Source organism: Stegastes partitus, unplaced genomic scaffold, assembly GCF_000690725.1.
Source record: "Stegastes partitus isolate 25-593 unplaced genomic scaffold, Stegastes_partitus-1.0.2 Scaffold982, whole genome shotgun sequence".
NCBI lineage: Eukaryota > Metazoa > Chordata > Actinopteri > Pomacentridae > Stegastes > Stegastes partitus.
In genome coordinates this window covers 194,783-215,684 of record NW_007578713.1, presented here as the reverse complement: position 1 = coordinate 215,684, position 20,902 = coordinate 194,783, and the positions used below count along the sequence as shown (strand labels likewise).

Here is a 20,902-nt window from a genome sequence, read left to right as displayed (position 1 = left end):
AGTGCCGTGGCTCTTGCTGTCTGAGACGCAGTATGAAGGAAACAGCTCTCTCTGCTGGTACAAACCTGGAAGCAGAAGCAGAAAACACATTGTGCTGTGTGATCTAATCGGGTCACATGTTATCAGTGTGAAAGGAACTGATGAGGTAATATTTTTGATCCACTTGGGTGGAGTTTGTAGCATTACATTCAGCTGATGTCTGAGATCATTTTGCAAATATTCAAGAGTATAAACCTCACCTAAATACAGACAGTGTGAATCATTTTAAATGCAGTTTGACTCAAGTCTGTTTATCTTGTCGTTTCAGGACGATTCAGTATGAAGGTAAATGTGTCTTATAATCTTTCATGTGGATTTTAAAATACGTATATTTTTCAGTTGAAGCCTGTAGTAGCTGATTAACATTTGTATTTGTCAGAGTTGATGCCTTTCCAAAGAGATTAGGATCAAATGTTTACTCCTTGCAAATGGCTTTTTTTTAAATGTACTTTAAATGTAATTTATTATGAGGTTTATTATTTTTTATTTGACCTTTAAATTGAAATGATCATGTCAACTCATCAAGCTATGTAATCTGGGATTTAGTATAATTCTTTATTGATGTCATTTTATTTTACAGGAAAGGGTCCAAGTTCAGTTTTAGAAGAAAACTCAGTGTAATCTTTTGTTGTAACATTTTCGGTTATGTTTCTCCTATCACTTTGCTTTAATTGCCCTTACTGGATTTGTAATTCCCTTTTCTTATTTCTGATTCAGCCTCTTTGAATGTTGATGTTTTTATTGTTTGTCTGTTGTCATATATTCTTGAAATTGCCGTTTTCATTCTCATTGTTTATTCATACTGAAGTGTTACCTTGGATCAAAACTCAATTTTGACTCTAACACTTTAAGTTAAGAAAGTTTCATACATGTGCACCATCTACAGTGTTCAAATATTCAGTTTATTCATCCTCAAAAACAAACAATGCAATGCTCCACCCTCATCAACCAAAACTAGTCCCCAAAACTCAGGAAACAAATATCCACTAAAACAGTCGACATAAAACTAAATAAAACTACCTTCCATGGCTGAGCGCAGTGTGGTCGGTGTGTTAAAGCCTGTGCTGTGTCTCCTCAGGCCAGAGAGGACATCATCGGCCTGATGAAGTCAGAGAGAACCAGACCGGAGACTCTGGAGGCCCACTATGGCTCAGCTGTGCCCACCAAACCCCTGCAGGCCCTGCAGAGAGACGGACTGCTCGTCCACAGCAGCAGCAGCAGCACTGACGATGTGTACGAGAAGCCCATGGCTGAGGTGGGTAAAGGATTTACAATCTACTCATTTTAATATGTCAAGTTCCACTTTCTCTTCATTTATGCATTTAGTTACCATATACAGTCATTGCAAAAACCCCATTTAAATTTGTATTATAAAACTTACAGTGTACAGGCTGCGTATTCTGTTGGTTATCTGCATGTGGTGCAGGTTCTTTATTATAACACTTAGAAAACTGAAAGATCGTCCATTTAAAAAGTATCTTAATTCGTAAATATTAAGACTCTGTAACTTCATGGATTACATAAAATGATTAGAAATGGTCATTGAAATGTATCTTGTCATTGCAGTGCCGGCTATTGGGAACGGCCTTAAATTTGGCCTCAATATTCAGACTTCTACGTGTCTGTTCACACTGACTGTACCTACATACAGCACTAAAGACCTAATGCAAAAACATCACACCTTTTTGTGTCTTCTTGTAGTTGTTTTAAGTCTGTTTGAGGTTGTTTTGTGCATCTTTGTGGTTGTTTTAAGTCTGCTTGAGGTTGTTTTGTGTTGTGTCTGTCATATGGCTGTTTTGTGTCTATTTGTGGCTTATTTGTGTCTCTTTGTGGCTGTTGAGTCTCTTCAGGGTTATTTTTTGTTGCATCTGTCGTTATTTTGACTCTCGTTGTGGTTGTTTTGTTTGATGTCATTTTGCATGTCTTTGTGTTCATTTTAAGTCTCTGTTTTTTCTACTTATGATTGTTGTGTGCATCTTTGTGGTTATTTGGAGTGTCTTTGTGGCTGTTTCTCTGTCTGTTCATGGTTGTTCGGAGTGTCTTTGTGTATGTTTACCTGGTTTTGTGCATCTTTGTAGCGATTATTAACTTCTAATATCAAATGTTTGCAGTCAGTTCAGTGCCTGTGCCCAGTCGACCTCTTCCATGACTAAGAGTAACATTTGACTGGACATGGCTTGCTGAGTTTTAAACTCATCTTATTTTACCTCCAGCTGCTTTTGTTGGAGTCGATTCATTTGTTTTTGAATTTGAATGCTCTAGTTATTCTTAATGGCTTCATTATGTTACTAAATATTTTATTGTCATTCTTATCCAAGTTTCCGATTTGTGTGGCTGCATCTTTTATTGTTTATCGTCTCCATACCTCAGTGTATTTGAGTTTAAATAAAGGTTAAATTAATGAATGAATAAACTCCACCAAAGTTGTTAAAAGTCCAGAAATCTCTGAGAAACTAAGAACTGAAAACATGACCTCAGTGTGCTCAGAGGAATGAACAGAAACCTTCAGGAAGCAGCTGAACTCAGTTGTTTTGTGAGTACATAGTGTGGTGTAAATCAAACTGCAAACATGTTCAAGGACTTTTTTGAAATTGACGTTGAAGAGTTTAAAGAGAAGGTATCTGCAACAGATGATAACAACTTTTACTGTGCTGGTGCATTTAGACCAGACTTCATGCAAGTAAAGAGTGAAATTAGAGCCTAAACGGATTCTTTGGTGTGTTGAATAGCAGCAGTTTCTCCTTGAAAGCGTAATTTTCCATGCTGAGAGAAATCTGCAGGGTGTACATGAGAAAAAAAGGCAGAACAAATGTGCAGTAAGCGTGAAAACATTTGAATAAAGCTCATGATTGTGTGGAGAGAGTCTCTCCCACAAACACAATATCACCATAACCATAACTAATGGTTTGGGATATTGTGTTGGCAGATGTGGTGCCCGAGTGCGAGATGTTGTTAATAATGAGTGTTGACGTGTTTCCCCTCAGTTGGACCGTCTGGAGGACAAACAGAAGGAGACGTACAGACGGATGCTGGAGCAGCTGCTGCTGGCAGAGAAATGTCACCGACGCACCGTGATGGAGCTGGACAACGAGAAACGCAAGCACGCCGACTTCATGAACAAGAGCGACGACTTCACCAACCTGCTGGAGCAGGAGAGGGAGAGGTGAGGAAACTCCAGAGTCTTATTCTGGGTCTACAGCACCGTGTTGGGTTTGTTAGTTTGGCATTAAAAGAAACCACAGGCCTCAAATGTTAAAGAAAAAGCTTTGAATTGCTCTATAGTTTCCTCATTGTGAAGAAAGTTCATGAAAAGACCAAAATCAACAGTGTGTGAGTTTGTCTCTGGACACTTTCAGACTCTCCTCTGTCCGTGGCCCGTTGTTCCTGCTGATGATGTAAAAAATCTAAATCTAAATTTCCAAAAAAGTAGTTTTAATCCTGTAAAAACAGGAGGAAACAGGGCTTTTGTTGGGCTCTACTTTCAGCGGCAGATTAATTACTATTCAAATATTTTTAATATTAGTACTCTAGTAAGTATTTGCAGCGGCAGGTTTGTGGGACTGAATCCAATTAAACTGCAGGGTGTGTTCAGAAGTGTAAGAAAATAAGATACAGTAGATTTAGAAAACCTTTCAGATCTCTTAAAAAAAAAAAAAAAAAGGTTTGCATGTTAATTAATTGAATGAATTAACCCAAACCAACAAAGTGAAAACACGTTTTTAGATTTTTTATTTATTTATTTATTTTACAGAATCAGAAAATGAACTTGTGTTTAGGTGCATCTGTTTGGCTTGAGACATGACCATTAATTGCTTGGACACCATAGATATAGAATATAGAATACAGATAGAAAGGCACACACCTGTGGTTAAATTCCAGTGGGACAGAAACCAAGAGTCATGACGCCAGACACAGTTAGACTATAAGTGGTGGCACAGTGGAGTACAAAACAGTGAAGGAGCCTAATGTTGCCTCTATCAGGAGTTGATGACAACTCGTACAAACTGGAGCTAAAATGAGAGTACATTTTGGACTTTAATGCTTAAGTTGCTACGAATTTGCTGAATGTGTAAACACACCTTTAGCACTTTCCTGATAACATTCATGCACAATGTTAGTTTACACTGCCTCCAAATATAAAAAAGTTTAAATAGGGTGACCATATTTTGATTACCGAAAACCAGGACACTCGGCCCAGCAATGAGATACTCAAATGATGCTCAAAGTTTACTCAAAAATGCCTTATAATTTCAATACATTTAACGTATGCCTCCTCTAGTACATTTTCATCACTTTTTTATATAAAAATCAACCAGGACGGCCAGGACAGGATGTGAAAACAGGACATGTCCTGGAAAAACAGGACGTTTGGTCACCCTAGCTTTAAGTATACACAATGTGCAGCTGAGAAGTTACATTTTCTGACTGTGGCACAAAATATAATGATTAAAAAAACTGAGAAATATCTGTACCAGCATGACACATCAACAACACAGCAGCTTTAGAACCTCAGTCTCATCTACCATAGCGTCCTATAACAGAGCTGTTCAGATTACACAGTGCGGATAGTATTCCATCTGTCCTAGCATCAACATCAGTGTGGTCTTTTGCTGTATGTGACATAGAGCATCAAATTCTTGGAATGTGTTGGAGGAAAAAAAACCCTCACGTGTTTGAACAAAATGCATGATTAGACATTCACTGTCCCTGAAAAACATGCATGTTTTGCAGCTGCATGTTTGTTTGCTCAGCAACAGATAAAACCCGGAGCAGGTTTTGGATGATGGGTCTGATAGGAGAGGTGATGATTCGTGCCTTATCAAGCCATCAGAGGCACACAGCGTAATGCACAGCCATGGCTTGCTTGAAGTTGTCGAGAGTCTGAGTTACAGGAGGACTTTATCCATCATATAACATTTTGTCCCTCTGATATGACCCATAGGAGCCTACAGATGGCAGGAGATATGCCGCAGATAGACAGGAAAAATCACTGTTGGAAAAATAGCTCTTATGATGTGATGATGCCATGGGTAGGTTTAGACAAAAACAACTTAGTAGGGGTTAAAACAAGGACTTTGTTAAGGTTGTAGGACCTTACAGTTCTACAAATGCATCATCCAACTTCCTCCTTTGCTTCGATCATATTACTGAAGGCACTAAAGGCCACCACTAATGGTGTCTCACATGACCTCTAGAGAGCAGCATAACTAAGGGTCATATTGTACCATCAAATGAGGTCATGTTTACCATGTTTACTAGAGTCCATATGACTCTTCTGGTAGAACTCAAGACCACCAGCGGAAATTTTCAGAAAACTTTCAAGTGCATGAGTTGTGAGGTGTATGGTGTCACAAAGGAGTTAATGTTTAACTGGATGATCAGTATTGCATTGTAATTTTAGGAGTAGATAGTTTTTCTCTGTACATTTATCATGTCTGAGGAAAATGTTGATTTTTTTGCCCAACAGAATCATCTCTTAATTATGCCTTTTCATTTCCTACATTGCATTGCCCAGTCATTAGCTTGCTAAATGGTTAGCTAAAGTGTCTCCCTGGCATCGACAGTAACACCAGTGTTGCTGTTGCCTAGCAGCACAGTTCACATGATTCATGTTACCGCTTGAAAGCCAGGTATTTGGTTTACGTGACTTCCCATGTTGGAATGATGAGCTCGTGAGTTGCATTTGAAGGCAGCATTAATAATAAGCTGCACAAATGACCAATAGGTCAACAGAAGAGAAAAAGGCTTCAAACACGAGAACAAACTAGCCGGTTAGGAACATGCACATGGCATTTAACGGTTGTTCCCTGAACTTTCCAGTGGAAAGTATCTCCCAAACAAATTGGGTTGCATGTGATTTTGGCCCACCAAATTGTCACATGAGATAGGAAGATGATCCCACCATAAATAATATGACCCCATAGGTGACCCACTGTCACATTTGATTGGTAAGTGACCTCTAGAGACATCAACAGTGCACAAAAAATACATCTGCTCATGGTAAATGACAGCACCAAAGGACAAAGTTGGTTACACAGTTTTACAACTGCAAAGTCAGCATAGGGAGGAGGTCAGGGTGGATGGATGGCTGAGCAAAACTGACTGACTGTTCAATTACCTCAAGTTTATTATTTTAACAATGGCAACAAAGGTTTTCTGACTTTATTGAAGTACCTATTTAAACCCAAATGGCGCTCTTTCACTAACATTTACCGTATCATAGTCACATCATAAGAGGGCAAATTCTAAATTTTTCCACAGTGAGTCACTTAGATCCCTCAGGTTATCCAGCTGTACCCAGCATCAGTTCAAATACCGGTGAAACAGCAGTTTTTAGTGCGAATGCATCTCATTTCTGGACTCAGACTCTCACCTCAGACCAGGACAGATGCATTATAATGACTCACCGACTGATACTCCAACAGCTCACACTTTCACACAGGGATTTATAATGTTGTACGTGGCTGTGCACAGCAAAAAATAGAGAAAATATTTGTCACTTCTCAGGTTGTTGGTTTCGGGAATTTAAAAAATCCAAGCTCCAACACCAGAAAGGTTTGTGATCATGAAAAGGGGTTTGTTTGATGCGTTTAATGACCTGATCTCTCTCATACTGTTGTCCTGGAAGGTTAAAACAAACCAACCAAATGTGGGAGATGACAAAAGAAAATCTGCACAATAAAGCATCACATCTGCTCCCCATGCACCATAAAACCTCAGATAACAGCCCTAATGTGGAATAATGCTTCACTGCACCTCATTCATGTTCTCTGGATCCCTTATCTGTCTGCATGGCTCAAAGCCACGTCCTTCAAGTCTCCTCTGTTTGCCTTTGTTTATTCAGTGATGGTCTGGAGAGCATGCATGGTGATTGTGAACCTGCTCACAGCTTTGCAGGTCAAAAGACAAACCTGAATATAAATGATCCCTTCAGGTTATAATGTTCAGTTTTTGTTCAAAACTGTCTGAGATGTGCTGATTCAGCTTCATGGTCATTTTGAAGGCTGTACTTTGTGGTTTATATGTCAGAATCTGACTGATGAGACAAGTTTCTCCTGTTGTTAATGTCTCCCTGCTCTCAGCTCTGTCTGATAACACATTCCTGCAGGCTACAGTCAGTGTGCAGATTCACTGCAGGTCAGATCATGAATGGGTCGACCCTGAACACTGAGGTGATGTCATTCCCAGCAGAGATCCTGCTGCTCGATTAGAGGCTCTGTTTGCATAACAACGCTCACAGGCAACCATGACTACACAAAATATGGGTTTAACAGAGACATGCTGCAAAAAGTTCCAGTAATAAGTTACATGTGAAAAATCGTTGTTCCTGTTTTAAAATCTCCTCTGTGGCTCCGTTACATTTTCCCAAAGCAATTTAATAGAAAATAAGGCGATAAATAACTGCAATCTAATATTTATAGTATATAAATGGCATGTATTTAAGGGGTGCATATGCAGACCCACTACAACATGGTAATGAAACCAAAACCAAGACAAAGAGCTGAAAGATGCTAAAACCCTTCAGGTGCAAAGTTTCATACACAAACTATTGCCACTATCATACAAAAATAGTGTCTTTGACTTGCTTTAAGGTCTAAATCACTAAAGTTTTGCTGTTGATGCCATGTCCATAGACAGAGAGCTTTTAACTTATGTTTAGTATACAGAATTTGCAAATCTGCTTATTCATATTTTTGTTATATTACGGTAATATGAAACACAATCTGTGCAGTGTTGCGCCTGCTGTTGCACCTCACTAGTCTATAAATGTGATTTAATAGGCAACAGGGTTGTGCAGGGACACACATCAGTATCAGCAAGTCAAATGTATGAACTTTTTCTTATGGCCACCCTGAGGCTGCTGATCCCACTGTGGTAGGGGTTTGTGTGGTCTGAGACGTTGGGATTTTGACCAGTAAACCAGGCCTGTCTTCAGAAAAATGTAGGTTTGATTCTCTGTAATTTTACAGTGGTGGACAATTCCAATCTGCGTTAAAATGCAGCCTAAAAAAAAAATCCATTTTTTTACCCCCTATACAGCCAACAACAAATGTGCTTCCCCTGTGTCAAAGTGCTCTCATCTGTTCAGAATGTTAATAAGGATGGTAATTATAACTTTAATTAGCTCCAGATCAGCATCTCCTGGTCTGATGTGTTCTCTGTGGGCTCCACTTGGCTCAGTTTTATGAGTGTTTGGGGCTCTCTTCACTGTCTCTGACAGGCTTCTGTCAGCACTGAGGCTATGAATAGACCTGAACAGAGAGGCTTTCTGCAGAGAGCCATCATCTGCCAGCGAGACTGTAATGATAGATGCTCTGAGAGCAAGGAGGAGTAAACTGAGTGAAATGTAGGAGAAGAAGAGAATTATTAGATATGATATGTGTATATACACCTTAAAGCTGCACTCTAGAAGACTGTGATATTAAAATAAACTTGTTTGTGTGAATGTGAGCACAGAAGAGTCCTATAACTGCTATAACATTATAATCTCATATACTTCTATATCATTAAGATCATTAAAGTCAAACTAACCAGAGGTTCTGCTTCTGCTGTTAAAAAACTCTGTTATAATGTTTGTTAACATGCTTCTACGGGATTTACAAAGTCTTGTCAACCTTTGACAAAATGTAGTCTTTGGCACCACATACAGACGTGTTAGCCATGCTAGCAACCTATAATAATAATACACAGCGCTTTTTAAAAAACTCAAAGACGCTTTACAAAAAACATACAAAGGGAAACACAGTGGATAGAGGAGAATGAAGTATTGCTGTATGATAGTAGAGAGTGTGGTCAAGGAGGAAACGGCAGTTTGAACAGGTGGGTCTTGAGCTGTGATTTGAAGTTCTGGAGAGAGTCCTATTGTCTAATGAGCTGAAGGAGGGAGTTCCAGAGGGCGGGGGCAGCAGGAAGGCTCGGTCCCCCAAGGTCCAGGTTCTGATGATGGGGGTCAGGAGGTAGGAACTATAGGTGCATCAGTCCACTACTTTGTTCCAGAATGGACCATCTCAACAACTGCTGGATGTCTGTTCACAGTCCAATGGGATGAAGCCTTCCACTGCAGGAACTCAGGGCAGGCACGAGGTGGCTTTCAATAGGAGCATCTCCCTAATCTGCCTTTCTAGCTTTTAGCATTTCTGTTTTGACTGTGGTGTAGAATCCAACAACTGCCCCGTTAACTTCGAGTGTACCAAAACCACAATAAATAGTAAATGCTGGATGTTACTCTAATTCAGTGAGCACATAGGAAACAGAGCAATGGAGGTTTGTTATGTTAGTCTATATGTTGAATTTACAATTTTGACGCAGATTGTTGAGAGGAGGAGACTGCTACTTGACAAAGACCCTCATAGCAGTCTTTCAGAGGCACTCAGGAGTCCCTAACCTCTAGTAGCTACTTTTCTCTCTTCAGAAACCAGCTCGGAAACAGGTTCTACTAGAGAACACGGTCAAAGGTTCCATAAAGAGGCCCACAAGTTCCTGCAGTGAAAACAGCCTTTTGGTGACTTTTCCACTGATATCACCATGAAGTTGACAGGACTGAAACACGGGTGCAATATTACCACATTCCCAATCTTAGCTTGTGTGTTTGTATATAGAGTTAATATTTAGAAAACCATTCTTAAATCATCATACTTCTATCATTTTTTTTTGCAAACATTTTTAATCTTCTAGTCTTAATCTTTGATCACAGGACACTTACCTGCTCTTCATTTTAAATATACAACCAGAGATGGGAAAGCTGAGAATAGTTTACAGAAGTAAATAAAGTTGAATCAGAACAGATTTAAACTTTGTGGTGAATGGCTCCATTGCAAACCATCGTCTGGTGACTCTTTAAACATTATTACCATTACTCAAAACTATTTAATTTGTGCGCTTGCTGTTGGGTTGTATTTTTTGTAGCTTGTAATGCCGAAGCCCTGGAAAAATCTTCCTTCAGTTTCCCAGTGGGATTAATCTGCTTCAGTGATGGTTAAATAATTGAATAACATCTTCAACATAGCCCTGAGCACAAACTACAGCTGAGGCTGGTGGGAATATCTTTAGTTTTTCAGACTGTTTGGTCACTAACCAAAACATTGGTCAAATTAAAATGTTGACCTGAAGATGGTGCCAGATATAAAGCCAGAAGGATCACCAAAGTTACCACAGTTCATCCTGAGGGGAACATGAATGTGTGCACCCAGTGTCACAGCAATCCATTCATTAGTTGTTGAGATATTTTAGTCTGGACCAGCGGTGGTTTGTTTTCCACAATGTGACCATTTGTTACTCATTTCATGCAGTTTTTCTTTGGCGAGCAGTGGGAGGATTTGATGATGAGAAAGCAGACATTGGAACCGAGCGAATGAGAAGACAATAGAGATATGTTTTTGTGCTGTTGCTCTTCTCTTGCTCTGCTTTTACTGTTAAATATTCTTCTAAAAAAAAACAAAAAAAAGCCCTCCAGCAGAACAGTCTGAAGTGATGTTATTATCTGGTGCAGTGACAGTCGCAGTAGAGGACATTTTGTCAACAACAAATGACAAAAAGATGCTGTCACTTGCTTTATAGGAACCTTCTCACTTTTTGTCCAGCAAGAGTTGGAATGTGTGCAGCAGAACAAGAGGTTTCCTCCCACATCTCCAAAGTTACAAGCAGCCAATAAAAATGCAAACTAAACCGCAAAACACAGACAAATAATGTTCTCTCTCGTCCCGGTGATATTTATGTACAACATGGATTTGAAATAATGAAGAGCAGCGATAGAAAGCCTCTGCATCTGTAAACTCTTTGCACTGCTCATATTTGGCTCATTGAGGAGCCGCTGCAATGCAAACCACAGGCCTCCTCTGCTGTCTGAAGCTATGATCTCACACACATACAATTTAGCCACTATGGAGAATTTATATCCATGTCCTTTGCCTTTGCACGATACAGGGGGATTAAAAAAAGAAAGGCAGTGCAAGTTTGACATTGTCCCCTCCAAAACAAAAAGTCTCGCCTTGCATTGTTGCCTTGTTTCTATGGAAACTCTGCTGAGACGGGCAGCAGACGGTTACAGCAAACTGGAGCGACATTTTAGGAAAAGGATCAGAAAGAGGAGACGTTTGAACTTGAAAGTGGATTTCTGTGTTATGTCACCTGCTGTCCAGTCGCGCCTCCTCCCCTGCGGGAGAACAAAACAGCTAGAGAGAAGACTTGAACTCCTCCTCCTCCTCAGTGTCCAAACAAGGGCAGGGCCTCTGTGGCCCATTTGTGGAGGGGTGGGTGACATCAGCAGCCAGCCGAGCGGCGCTGTTCAGCACAACATCCACCTTTTTCATTGTCCACCGATGACATGTTTGGAATGTGATGGCTAATTCCCCGTGGAGTCGGGGCCCCTCCTTCCTTCCTTCTCTGACCCCCAGAGACTCTCAGCAGCAGCAGCAGCAGCAGCAGTTTGGCTCCTGCACAGCTTCAAAAACTCGCTCAGATATGGATCAACCTGTCGTGCATCCCAGCTGGTTGGTAAGTTGAGCAGAGTTTGAGAGTAAGAGGTTTTAACAGCAGGAGGAGAAAGCCGTAAAGGTGTTTGTGTAGAGTTTGTGCTTGGTTTGGTTTTTGATCCAAATTTGCAGAACACTTGTCGGACAGTGCTGAGACCTGTTTGTGTGTTTAAGTGTCTGATGTAATTGTGCATGAAGCGGCTGCGGTCTCTCTTTCAGACACACACAGACTCCCGCAGAGATTGGTTAAACATCTACAAAGAGCAAGTAGAGATCTAAGAACTTTGTGCCTCTTCGTATTACTTCATCTGGTAGTTTGGTGCGATTTTCAGTGAGTGAAATTATAAACATGGTCATGACTATGAAGATTCCTAGTAAATCTGTGTGTCAGAGATAGCTTCATTATTCTCTTTTTCAAAATCAGTCTTGTAAAGGTGAGTTCACACAGAATGCGCAGTGAGTTTAAGTGGTGGCACAACTGCAAACAAATTCAATGGAAAAACATGAGTGGGAGTAATTAGATGTAAATTTCCAGGGATGATGCAAACTCAGGCAAACACACATCCTCATGAGTTGCAAATGTTTCAGCACGAGAGGATAATTTGCACTTCATGAATCTACATCTTTAACTTTCAGAGATGAGACAAAGAAGTTTGTGGTGAGTTCTGATTCTGAGCTGTCACACAAGCATGAACTCAGGTGCCAGGTATATTGCAGCTAACATCTATACAGCTCTGCTCGCTCTCACCAGAAATATAACAATGTTGGTTGATTGTTTAAGGGGGTTAAAACGACATCGGTGACTTCTTGTAGTGTTGCGAATAAGTGCATGTAAAATCTACCAACTTTTCAGGTAACAAGTGGTGCCGTCACTGTCGCTCCTTTTATGAGGCACGACCTCAGCCTACACATAAAGATGGATAAACCCTTCCTGATAGCACCCACGGGTTTCTTGAAGAGTGGTTTAGAAACTTGCAGGTGCTCTGGCCGTCACCATCTAACTCCTGGCTAATCCAGAAATGAGCTGGAGGTGGGGAAGGATGGGAGCTGAGGTGGAAACATCTCTGGGTCGTGTACTGTCCTGTTATGGTACCCACCTGTCACTTAATTTTGTATAAATTTAAGCCTCAATAAAATGTAAACTGATGAGATATATAAATATTTACCCTTGTACGGTGATAAGGAACAAGGAAATTAGCTATAGAGACCAAAATTGTGTTTTGTATCAGGCTGTAACATGTTTATTTCTTCTGTCAAGTTGGACACTTTAATATGAAGGTCTATAGAGAATAACTTGCTTTTGGATCCAGCCTCAAGTGGACATTCAAGGAACTGCAGTTTTTGGCACTTCCATGTTGGCTTCATTTTTCCGACCTGGAGGTTGCTGCTAGATTTTAACCTAAACCATGATCTGTACCTAAACCTCACCAAAATATTTTAGTAATTGTATTTATATTCATTATTTATATTCATTTTGGGAGTCATCAAATTTTAGGTATGAGGACACGTCATTACATTGGCTGTTGAGAGCAAATAAAGAGAGAACACACTCCAGCAATAAAATTTTAACAAGAAAATTAGTGGAATTTTGATTTACTTTGTCTGAACATACTGTGAGAATAGAGTTGGAGCACATTGCTAGCCGAAGGTTCAGAATATGCAAAACATGCCCCCAGAAAAAAACAAAACAGACTCTGGATTTAACTGCAAAATAAACTATATGATGGATCACCAAACAAGTGTGTGAAAGCGAAAATGTGGGGAAAATTACCTTATTTTTATTCTTCACACAGCTTCTTGTCCCTTTTATACACAGAAGTCCAAAGTATGCATTGCAATTATCATTTATTCGATTCACTGAGGTTTGTCCATCTCTGTGACAGTGAGAAAATGCTTCATATTAACTAGTCTGTTTGATAAGAACCTGTTCATTTGGTGCTCCAGATGTTAAAATCAAGTTTTCAGAGCTGCTTTAATTATCAGGATTTGTCCCATGAATTTCTTCTTGAGAAGCTTAGGGCTCTTAAACATTTTTTTGAACACTGTGGAAACCATTAAAACCCAGATAAATCCAACCGTGTTCTCTTTCGGTAATGCAAAGTAAGAATGACTTCAAGGTCTTAGTTCCTGACCTGCCGCTGAAATTCTTACCATTAATGAACTCCTAGTAGTACCATATATTCCCATCTGATACAGGCAAATTGGAAACTATGGTTAAAATGAGAATACACATGGTGGCTGATAGTAATTTGCATTCTTTCTTTTTGTAGTATTTATGCTTATCATCAAATTTCTAAACATTTTGTAAAATTGATTCAGAATGGACATCTGTCTGTTAAAAATGTTTGTTTGTGACTTCCATTGACATCTTGCATTGTCTCTGGTTTCCAGACTCAAAAGGCTGTTGGAGCAGGAGAAGGCCTACCAGGCTCGTAAAGACAAGGACCACAGCAGGAGGCTGGAAAAGGTCAGAGCTGAGCTGGTTAAGCTCAAGTCCTTTGCCCTGATGTTGGTAGACGAGCGGCAGCTGCACATCGAGCAGATCGACCAGCAGAGCCAAAAAGTCCAGGACCTCACTCAAAAGCTGCAAGAAAAAGAGCAGCGACTGGTGGCTGTAAGCGACACCGCCAAGGAGGACGGCCAGAAGGTCCTCAAGCTGGAGGCCGAGCTGGAGCACAAAGCAGCCAAGTTTATGCAGGAGCACGAGGAGATGACGGCCAAGCTGGCTAACCAAGAGTCCCAAAGCCGGCAGCTGAGGCTGAAGCTGTCTGGACTGGCACAGAAAATTGAAGAGCTGGAAGAGAGCAACAAAGTTCTGCAGAAATCAGAGGAGGACCTGCAGGAGCTGAGGGAGAAGATCAGCAAAGGGGAGTGCGGGAATTCATCTCTCATGGCGGAGCTGGAGAACCTACGGAAGAGGGTCCTGGAGATGGAGGGCAAGGATGAGGAGATCACGAAAACAGAGACTCAGTGCAGGGAGCTGAAGAAGAGGCTGCAGGATGAGGAGAACCACAGCAAGGAGCTGAGGCTGGAGGTGGACAAACTCCAAAAGAGAATGGTTGAACTGGAGAAGCTGGAGGGGGCGTTCAACAGGAGCAAAACAGAGTGCTCACAGCTTCACACAAACCTGGAAAAAGAGAAACGTGTGGTGAAGGATTTGGCTGGTGAGCTGGATACGGTGAAAAACCGACTGAAAGAACTAGAGTCCTCAGAGTCGAAGTTTGAAAAGGCAGAAATGGTCCTCAAAGACGACCTCATGAAGCTGAAGTCCTTCACAGTTATACTGGTGGATGAAAGGAAAAACATGGCAGAGAGACTTAAGCAAGAGGAACAGAAGAGTGATGATTTAAGTAAGATGTTTAAAGCAGAGCAGGGTAAGGTTACAGAGGTTACAGAGAAGCTCATTGAGGAGAGCAAAAAGCTTCTCAAATTCAAATCAGAAATGGAGATTCAAGTGACATCTCTCACTAAGGAGAAAGATGATTTAAAAAATAAGCTTGCAAGTGAAGAGGAAAAGTGTAAGGAGTTAAATAACAAACTGAGTTCAATGAAAATAAGAATGGATGGACTAGAGGAGACAGACAGGGAAATGCAGAGAAAGTGGGCCAACAAAGGCAATAAGAGAAATCCAGATGAAGACAACAAAGTAAAAGAGCTCACACTAGAAATCGAAAGACTTAAGAGCAGACTCAAGCAACTCGAGGTGGTGGAAGGAGATTTAATGAAAACTGAGGATGAGTATGATCTACTGGAGAAGAAATTCAGAACAGAGCAAGATAAAGCAAATACCCTCTCCAAGCTGCTGGAAGATATGAAAAGTCAGATTGCCAGAAACAAAGCCATAGAGAAAGGCGAAGTGATGAGTCCGGAGGCTGAGCTGAGAATTCGTTGCAAGTTGGAAGAAGCTAAAACCAGAGAACTGAGGGCTGACGTCCAGGCTCTGAAGGAGAAAATCCATGAACTAATGAACAAGGAGGACCAGCTCTCCCAGCTGCAGGTCGATTTTTCAGTCCTCCAGCAGAGGTTCATGGAGGAGGAAGAGAAGAAGAAGAGCATGAGTCACGAAGTGGAGAACCTTACCAAAGAACTGGAAGCCACCAAACGCTACAGTCGGGCATTGAGGCCCAGTATGAACGGCCGAAGGATGGTTGATGTCCCGGTTACCTCCACAGCAGTCCAGACAGATGTGATGGCCAGTGAGCCTGCTGAGGATGAGACAGCAGCTGGCTTTATCCGGAAATCAGTTCTGGAGGAGAACCACTTAATGAGCAACCTAAGACAACGCGGCCTTAAAAAGCCGACGGTTCTTGAACGATACCCTCCAGCTTCAGCAGAACTTGGGGCAAAAAAGTCTTGGATACCCTGGATGAAAAAGAAGGAGGCCATCACACTCACTCAGACCACTCCTGAGAAGACCAATGGGGCATCATTGCTCCATCCACCTGAAGTGACCATGTCCCCAAAGCCAGGTCAGCCTCTACACATTCGAGTGACTCCGGATCACGAGAACAGCACTGCCACCTTGGAGATCACCAGCCCTCGAGCAGAGGACTTCTTCTCCAGCACGACCATCATCCCAACTCTTGGTCTTCAGAAACCTCGTATCACAATCGTCCCTAAACCCACAACTGTGACCTCAAAGGCCAAGACCTGTGACGGGTTGGGAGGTCTGGATCGAGCCAAATCTCCTGTCACAATAACCACCATCTCCAGGGCAAAGAGTCCAGACAAGACCAATGGCAGCAGCTGCGGCAGCCTTCAGTCGCCGGTGTCCATCATAACAGTCAGCACCACTCCTGTAGCTGAGGCATGTGCTTTATCTGAGCCTCACGAAATTACCTCAGGTCGCACAGTTATCAAGATGACCCCAGAGAAGCAGCCGGGGCCTGCACCTGTCAGGAAATACAACGGCAACAGCAACATCATCACAACAGAGGACAACAAGATCCACATCCACTTGGGTCCACAGTTTAAAAGGCCTTCAGAAGCCTGCAGCAGTCCTCTGCTCACACTGAGGCCCGTCGGTCTGAGTTCAGAAAGCAAGGAGGCGCCGACAGGAACAGTCCTCCGCTCCCCACGCCAAGCCTCAGCGGGGAAGACGACTCAGAGCAAAATGACGAGCAGCATCACAATCACACCCATCACCTCAGCAGCCTCCAGGCCGACACAGTCAGTGGTAAGAGCTTCAATAACTCTAATGTCCTTCATCTGTCTTTGTCTTTGAATACATTTCTGCAGGCGTGAATATATTTATTGACACAAATATCTGAAAGATGTCTAATTTCTTACTTTGCAGTTACTTCTAAAATGTTTCAAAATGAAATCAGGTGGCGTGTGCTTCCTAGATAGCACTCTCTCCAGGTATCCGAAAGCAGATTTATAAACACATGGTATGAACTAACATTGGAATGATCTACCATTGCACTAGACTCCACAGAGACCTTTAAAGATATTATGGTAGAGACAAACACAAATTTACCAACTGACAAATTCACTCCTTTGAACTAAATGTAGGCAGCTAGCGAGCACAGAGGATGTTTGACTTTTGAGCACTTAAAATTTAAAGATTTTTTTTTAAGGTTTCTGGTGTTTATTAATATGCAAGAAGGTGAGCCCTGGTTAACCCAAACACACTGGTGTAATTGTTCCTGGTAAGCACTGATCTGGTGGTTTTAAGGTAACCAAAATGAGGTTAAATGTGGTGGAATTTGGTTGAAAAGCAAAGACTTTGTGGACAAGCTGTTGATTAAACACAATTTCAGTGTGAATCAGTTCCAGGATTGTATTTTAGCCTGGATCAGCAGAGTAAGTGGAAATGAGGACGCAGACTCACCATGTTCTCTTTCTGTTCAGTGTCACTATCTACCCCTCCCGGATTTGTCAGACTCTTATTACATCAGTGTTTTCTGAAAGGCAACAAGAGCACTAGCTTGTGTTACTTACTTTTTGTGTTCCACCTCGTCATTGCTCTGAGTAAGGAAATCTCTGGTCCGCTGTATTTGTTACAACTAAGCAATCATCTCCCTGCTTCATGTTTACACCAGCACCTGCATGCCCAGTGTAAGTGAATGGTTAAGCAATGCGTTTTTAGGCATGTTTGTATGGACAGGTCTGGATTGAGCTCATTTTTGTTTTAGATGCTAAACGTTGTAGTGTGGTTGTAGCCTGAGACACAAGAAGAATATAAAGTCCACTAAAAGAATATTTTAAACAAAATATTTTTTTTTCAAAAAAATTAAACTAAATCAAATTTGAGAGGCAAAAAAAAAAAAAAAATAGTCAAAGGCTGAAACCAAAAAACGTTCTCAGGGCTAAATCCATCACTGAGCATTAGGACTCCGAGGGACATGCTGGTTGAGGAAAAAAAGTGCCTTAAAGGTCTTTCGTCTCCAGTGGAAACAAAGTGCTGTTGTCGTCCTTTGCATTGTGTTTTGCATCCCCTTGGAGTATTTTGCATTTTCTCATAATACCTTTTGCATTACCTTGCATTAACGCTTGTCCTGTATACCATATTATCATACACTAACCTGTATTACGTAGTAGACCATAGATTATTGCAACTACATACAAAGTCGGTGCACCTTCAGCACAACTGTAACTGGTTCGCCCATTTCTCTGGTTTACTGCTGCTGAGGCTGACTGACAGACTTTAGCTGTGCTCATATCATGACTGCAGACTTGACACAGCTTCGACTGTGATTATTGGTTGGTACAATTCTGATTGTGACAAATTATGTACCATGACTGATGATTGTCATTGCAGTGACAGTTTTGCTAAGCGTTCTACCAAAGCTACTGTACTGCTGAACTCCTGTACTGTATTGGTAACCACCTAGCCAGTGATAAATATCCATAGCTGCTGAAGTCCAAGCAGTGAACACGTTCAACTACAGCTTCACCCGTCACAGCCAGGCAGAGCAGCTGCAGCTGTGCTCACAAGCCAGCAGCCTGATACTGTTGGATATTTGCCTTTTTAAATGAGTAATGAGCAACAAATGCATCACATCACATCATCACCGCTCTGTTATGGTAATGCAGTGGTGCAGCCACAGCTGAGTGAGCACAGACTGTCGCCGTGGGCACAACTTTCTACTGCATAATGCATAAAACTGAACTAAAATCCAGCTCTGTGGCTCACAGTAAATGAGAGTTTCACTGCAAGGTAATGCAAAAGTTATTACAAGAGAGAATAGAAAACATTTTGCTGGGGCAAAGGTACTTCAGACAACACTGGGACACTGGGGCTTTTCAGAGCTTCTTTGTCTGCAGCCAGTAGGTGGGCCTTTTACCAAAATGACCCATCGTCACTAAGAACAGTGATCACGGAAGCAAAGCCATGCTTACTGGAGTGTTCCTATTTTCTTTAACTGCAATCCGTCTTTCAATGTAGCAGTGAAAACAACAAATCACCATTTTGTTTTGTGTTTCTCATCCAGACTTTTCCCTGTGTCTCATGTTGGTCTGTTGTTGGTTTTTCCAGCCCAGTTCAGACATGCAGTCAGCTCGGAGCGCCTCCACACGGATCCCTGTGTCAAAAGGTATGAAACCGAGCAGCAGCAAGGCGGTTCTGGGCGTGTCCACGGTGACGAGGTTAGAGTCGCGGGCCGAGGGCCAGGCAATGAAAATCGAGCTGAGGAAGTCGACCTTGTGCAGCTCTGCCTCTGCAGGAGGAGGCAAGAGCTGAGGGCCTAACACACTGCCACGGCAACGATTCAGAACAAACCTCTCATGACTGAGTTTATCACCGAATCTGCTGCCAAATATGACAGACAGGCCACATCTGTATAGATTCACCACTGGGACTGTGTAATGGCACCTTTTCCAACAGCTTAGCTTTCAAAACATAATTTAATGTCAGTCAGACTTTCAGTTTGCTACTATGCATGTCTTCAGGTAATATTTATGCCATTGGAGGGGAAGGTTTTTAGGTTTTTAGGGTTTATGTTGATGCAGCTTTCTTTGCATGAGAAGCTCTGCTGATTTAGATGCATTTTGAATAACTCCATCCTGCTTCTCCCTGGTAGTAGGTTTAGACCTTTAATCTCATCATTCATATTTTTATAGCATGTGTTTATTTCACCACTGCTCATGGAAGTCTCCAGTTAATGAGGCACTGTGAATTGTTTGAACTGCCATCATTTGTGACAGGCACCGAAATAAAAACTATTTATCTCTGAACCAAGTGCAACCATTGCTTTGTAGATTTCATTTTGTTGTGTGTATGTGTGTGTGTGTGTGTGTCTGTGAGAGAGCATTGTGTAACATACATGATATTAACCCATGCTGCTTACCTCAACATGAATGAATCATGATGAAAACTAATTGACAGCGCTTACTGGGCTGTGTGAAAATAATAGCACATTTAATGAAAACTGAAAGGTGTCTGCACCGAGTTTGTACATCACAGCTATATAAATCCAGTTAACTGGATAAGTTTTGAGTAATGACTTTCTTCGGTCATTTAAAGGTAATTTCCCAACAAATGATAAAAAACAAAACAACATCCTGTATTTGAGGTTGAAAGTAGCTCCACAGAAGTTATTTCTTGCCAGATTTATAATACACATGCAGTGACTCCACTAATGGTGAGTTTGGACAAGACAATACTTCTGTCTGATAAAATGGTCACCATGTCTGACTAGCTGATTATAGAGTCAGAAATTCTTGCTGTGACAGATTACACATATCATTCAATCATAGCTTATGGTAAGCTATGATTGAATTTGATGGGAGCGAGTACCAAAAATGCAACATTGTCCTGTTGGTCAATGTTATAGACATGCTTCGGAAGTGATCATGCAACAGAGAAGAAGGTAAAAAAATATTCTGGCATAGTGGTCTACTTGTTTTTGACATCATGATGCAACAACTGTTGTCAACAAGTTTAATACACTACAGTCTTCAATTTTAGCCTAAAAGTTCCTCAGATTCCTTCAATGTTTAAGGGCTGTTTTAATGCAGATATAGTGTAGTCTGAACCCGGAAAAAAACACTCCCTATATCATCTTAAGTTTTCTTCAGTATCAAAGTGATCCAGTAACAGTCACTGCTGCATCCATGGGTACATCAGGCTGTTTTATCTCTGCAGGAACTTGTGGACTTTTTTAGGGCAGTCTGCACCTTTGAGCTTCTTTTGACCACAAGAGCCACCTTTGTAGAAACTCCTTGAGGGTCCTTTTTAGGGAAGGAAAAAGTACCAACTCCCTAAAATACTCTTATAGGTAGAGCTTGACGATAATTGGTTTAACAACAAGTGCCATTTGAATGTCCTCTTCGAGGCACAGTTTTCTCCTAAAGTTCGTCACAACTGCCAACGCAACCATCTCGGTTGCTGCCATTGTCTCATATGTACTATATCCCTGGAGGGATGTCCTGTAACTGTTACATGTCAC

General features: G+C 41.3%; 1 protein-coding gene across 6 annotated transcripts in view; it reads left to right on the top strand.

The window, feature by feature from the left end:
• filip1b (filamin A interacting protein 1b) overlaps nucleotides 1-20,902 on the top strand; it is a 60,240-nt gene that overhangs the window by 34,816 nt on the left and 4,522 nt on the right. For 2 of the 6 annotated variants that reach the window (XR_520690.1, XM_008294645.1), the window contains exons 3-7: nucleotides 1,118-1,294; nucleotides 3,024-3,202; nucleotides 13,902-16,686; nucleotides 16,807-16,871; nucleotides 18,991-19,048. Coding sequence is in view for 5 of the 6 variants with exons in the window: in XM_008294645.1 (XP_008292867.1) it covers nucleotides 1,118-1,294; nucleotides 3,024-3,202; nucleotides 13,902-16,686; nucleotides 16,807-16,871; nucleotides 18,991-19,048 (3,264 nt within the window). In the remaining variant the exon portion in view is untranslated. Of the gene's footprint in view, nucleotides 1-1,117; nucleotides 1,295-3,023; nucleotides 3,203-13,901; nucleotides 16,687-16,806; nucleotides 16,901-18,990; nucleotides 19,699-20,902 lie in introns of those variants that run through there. The other 4 variants (XM_008294643.1, XM_008294644.1, XM_008294647.1 and 1 more) reach the window with 3 other exon arrangements.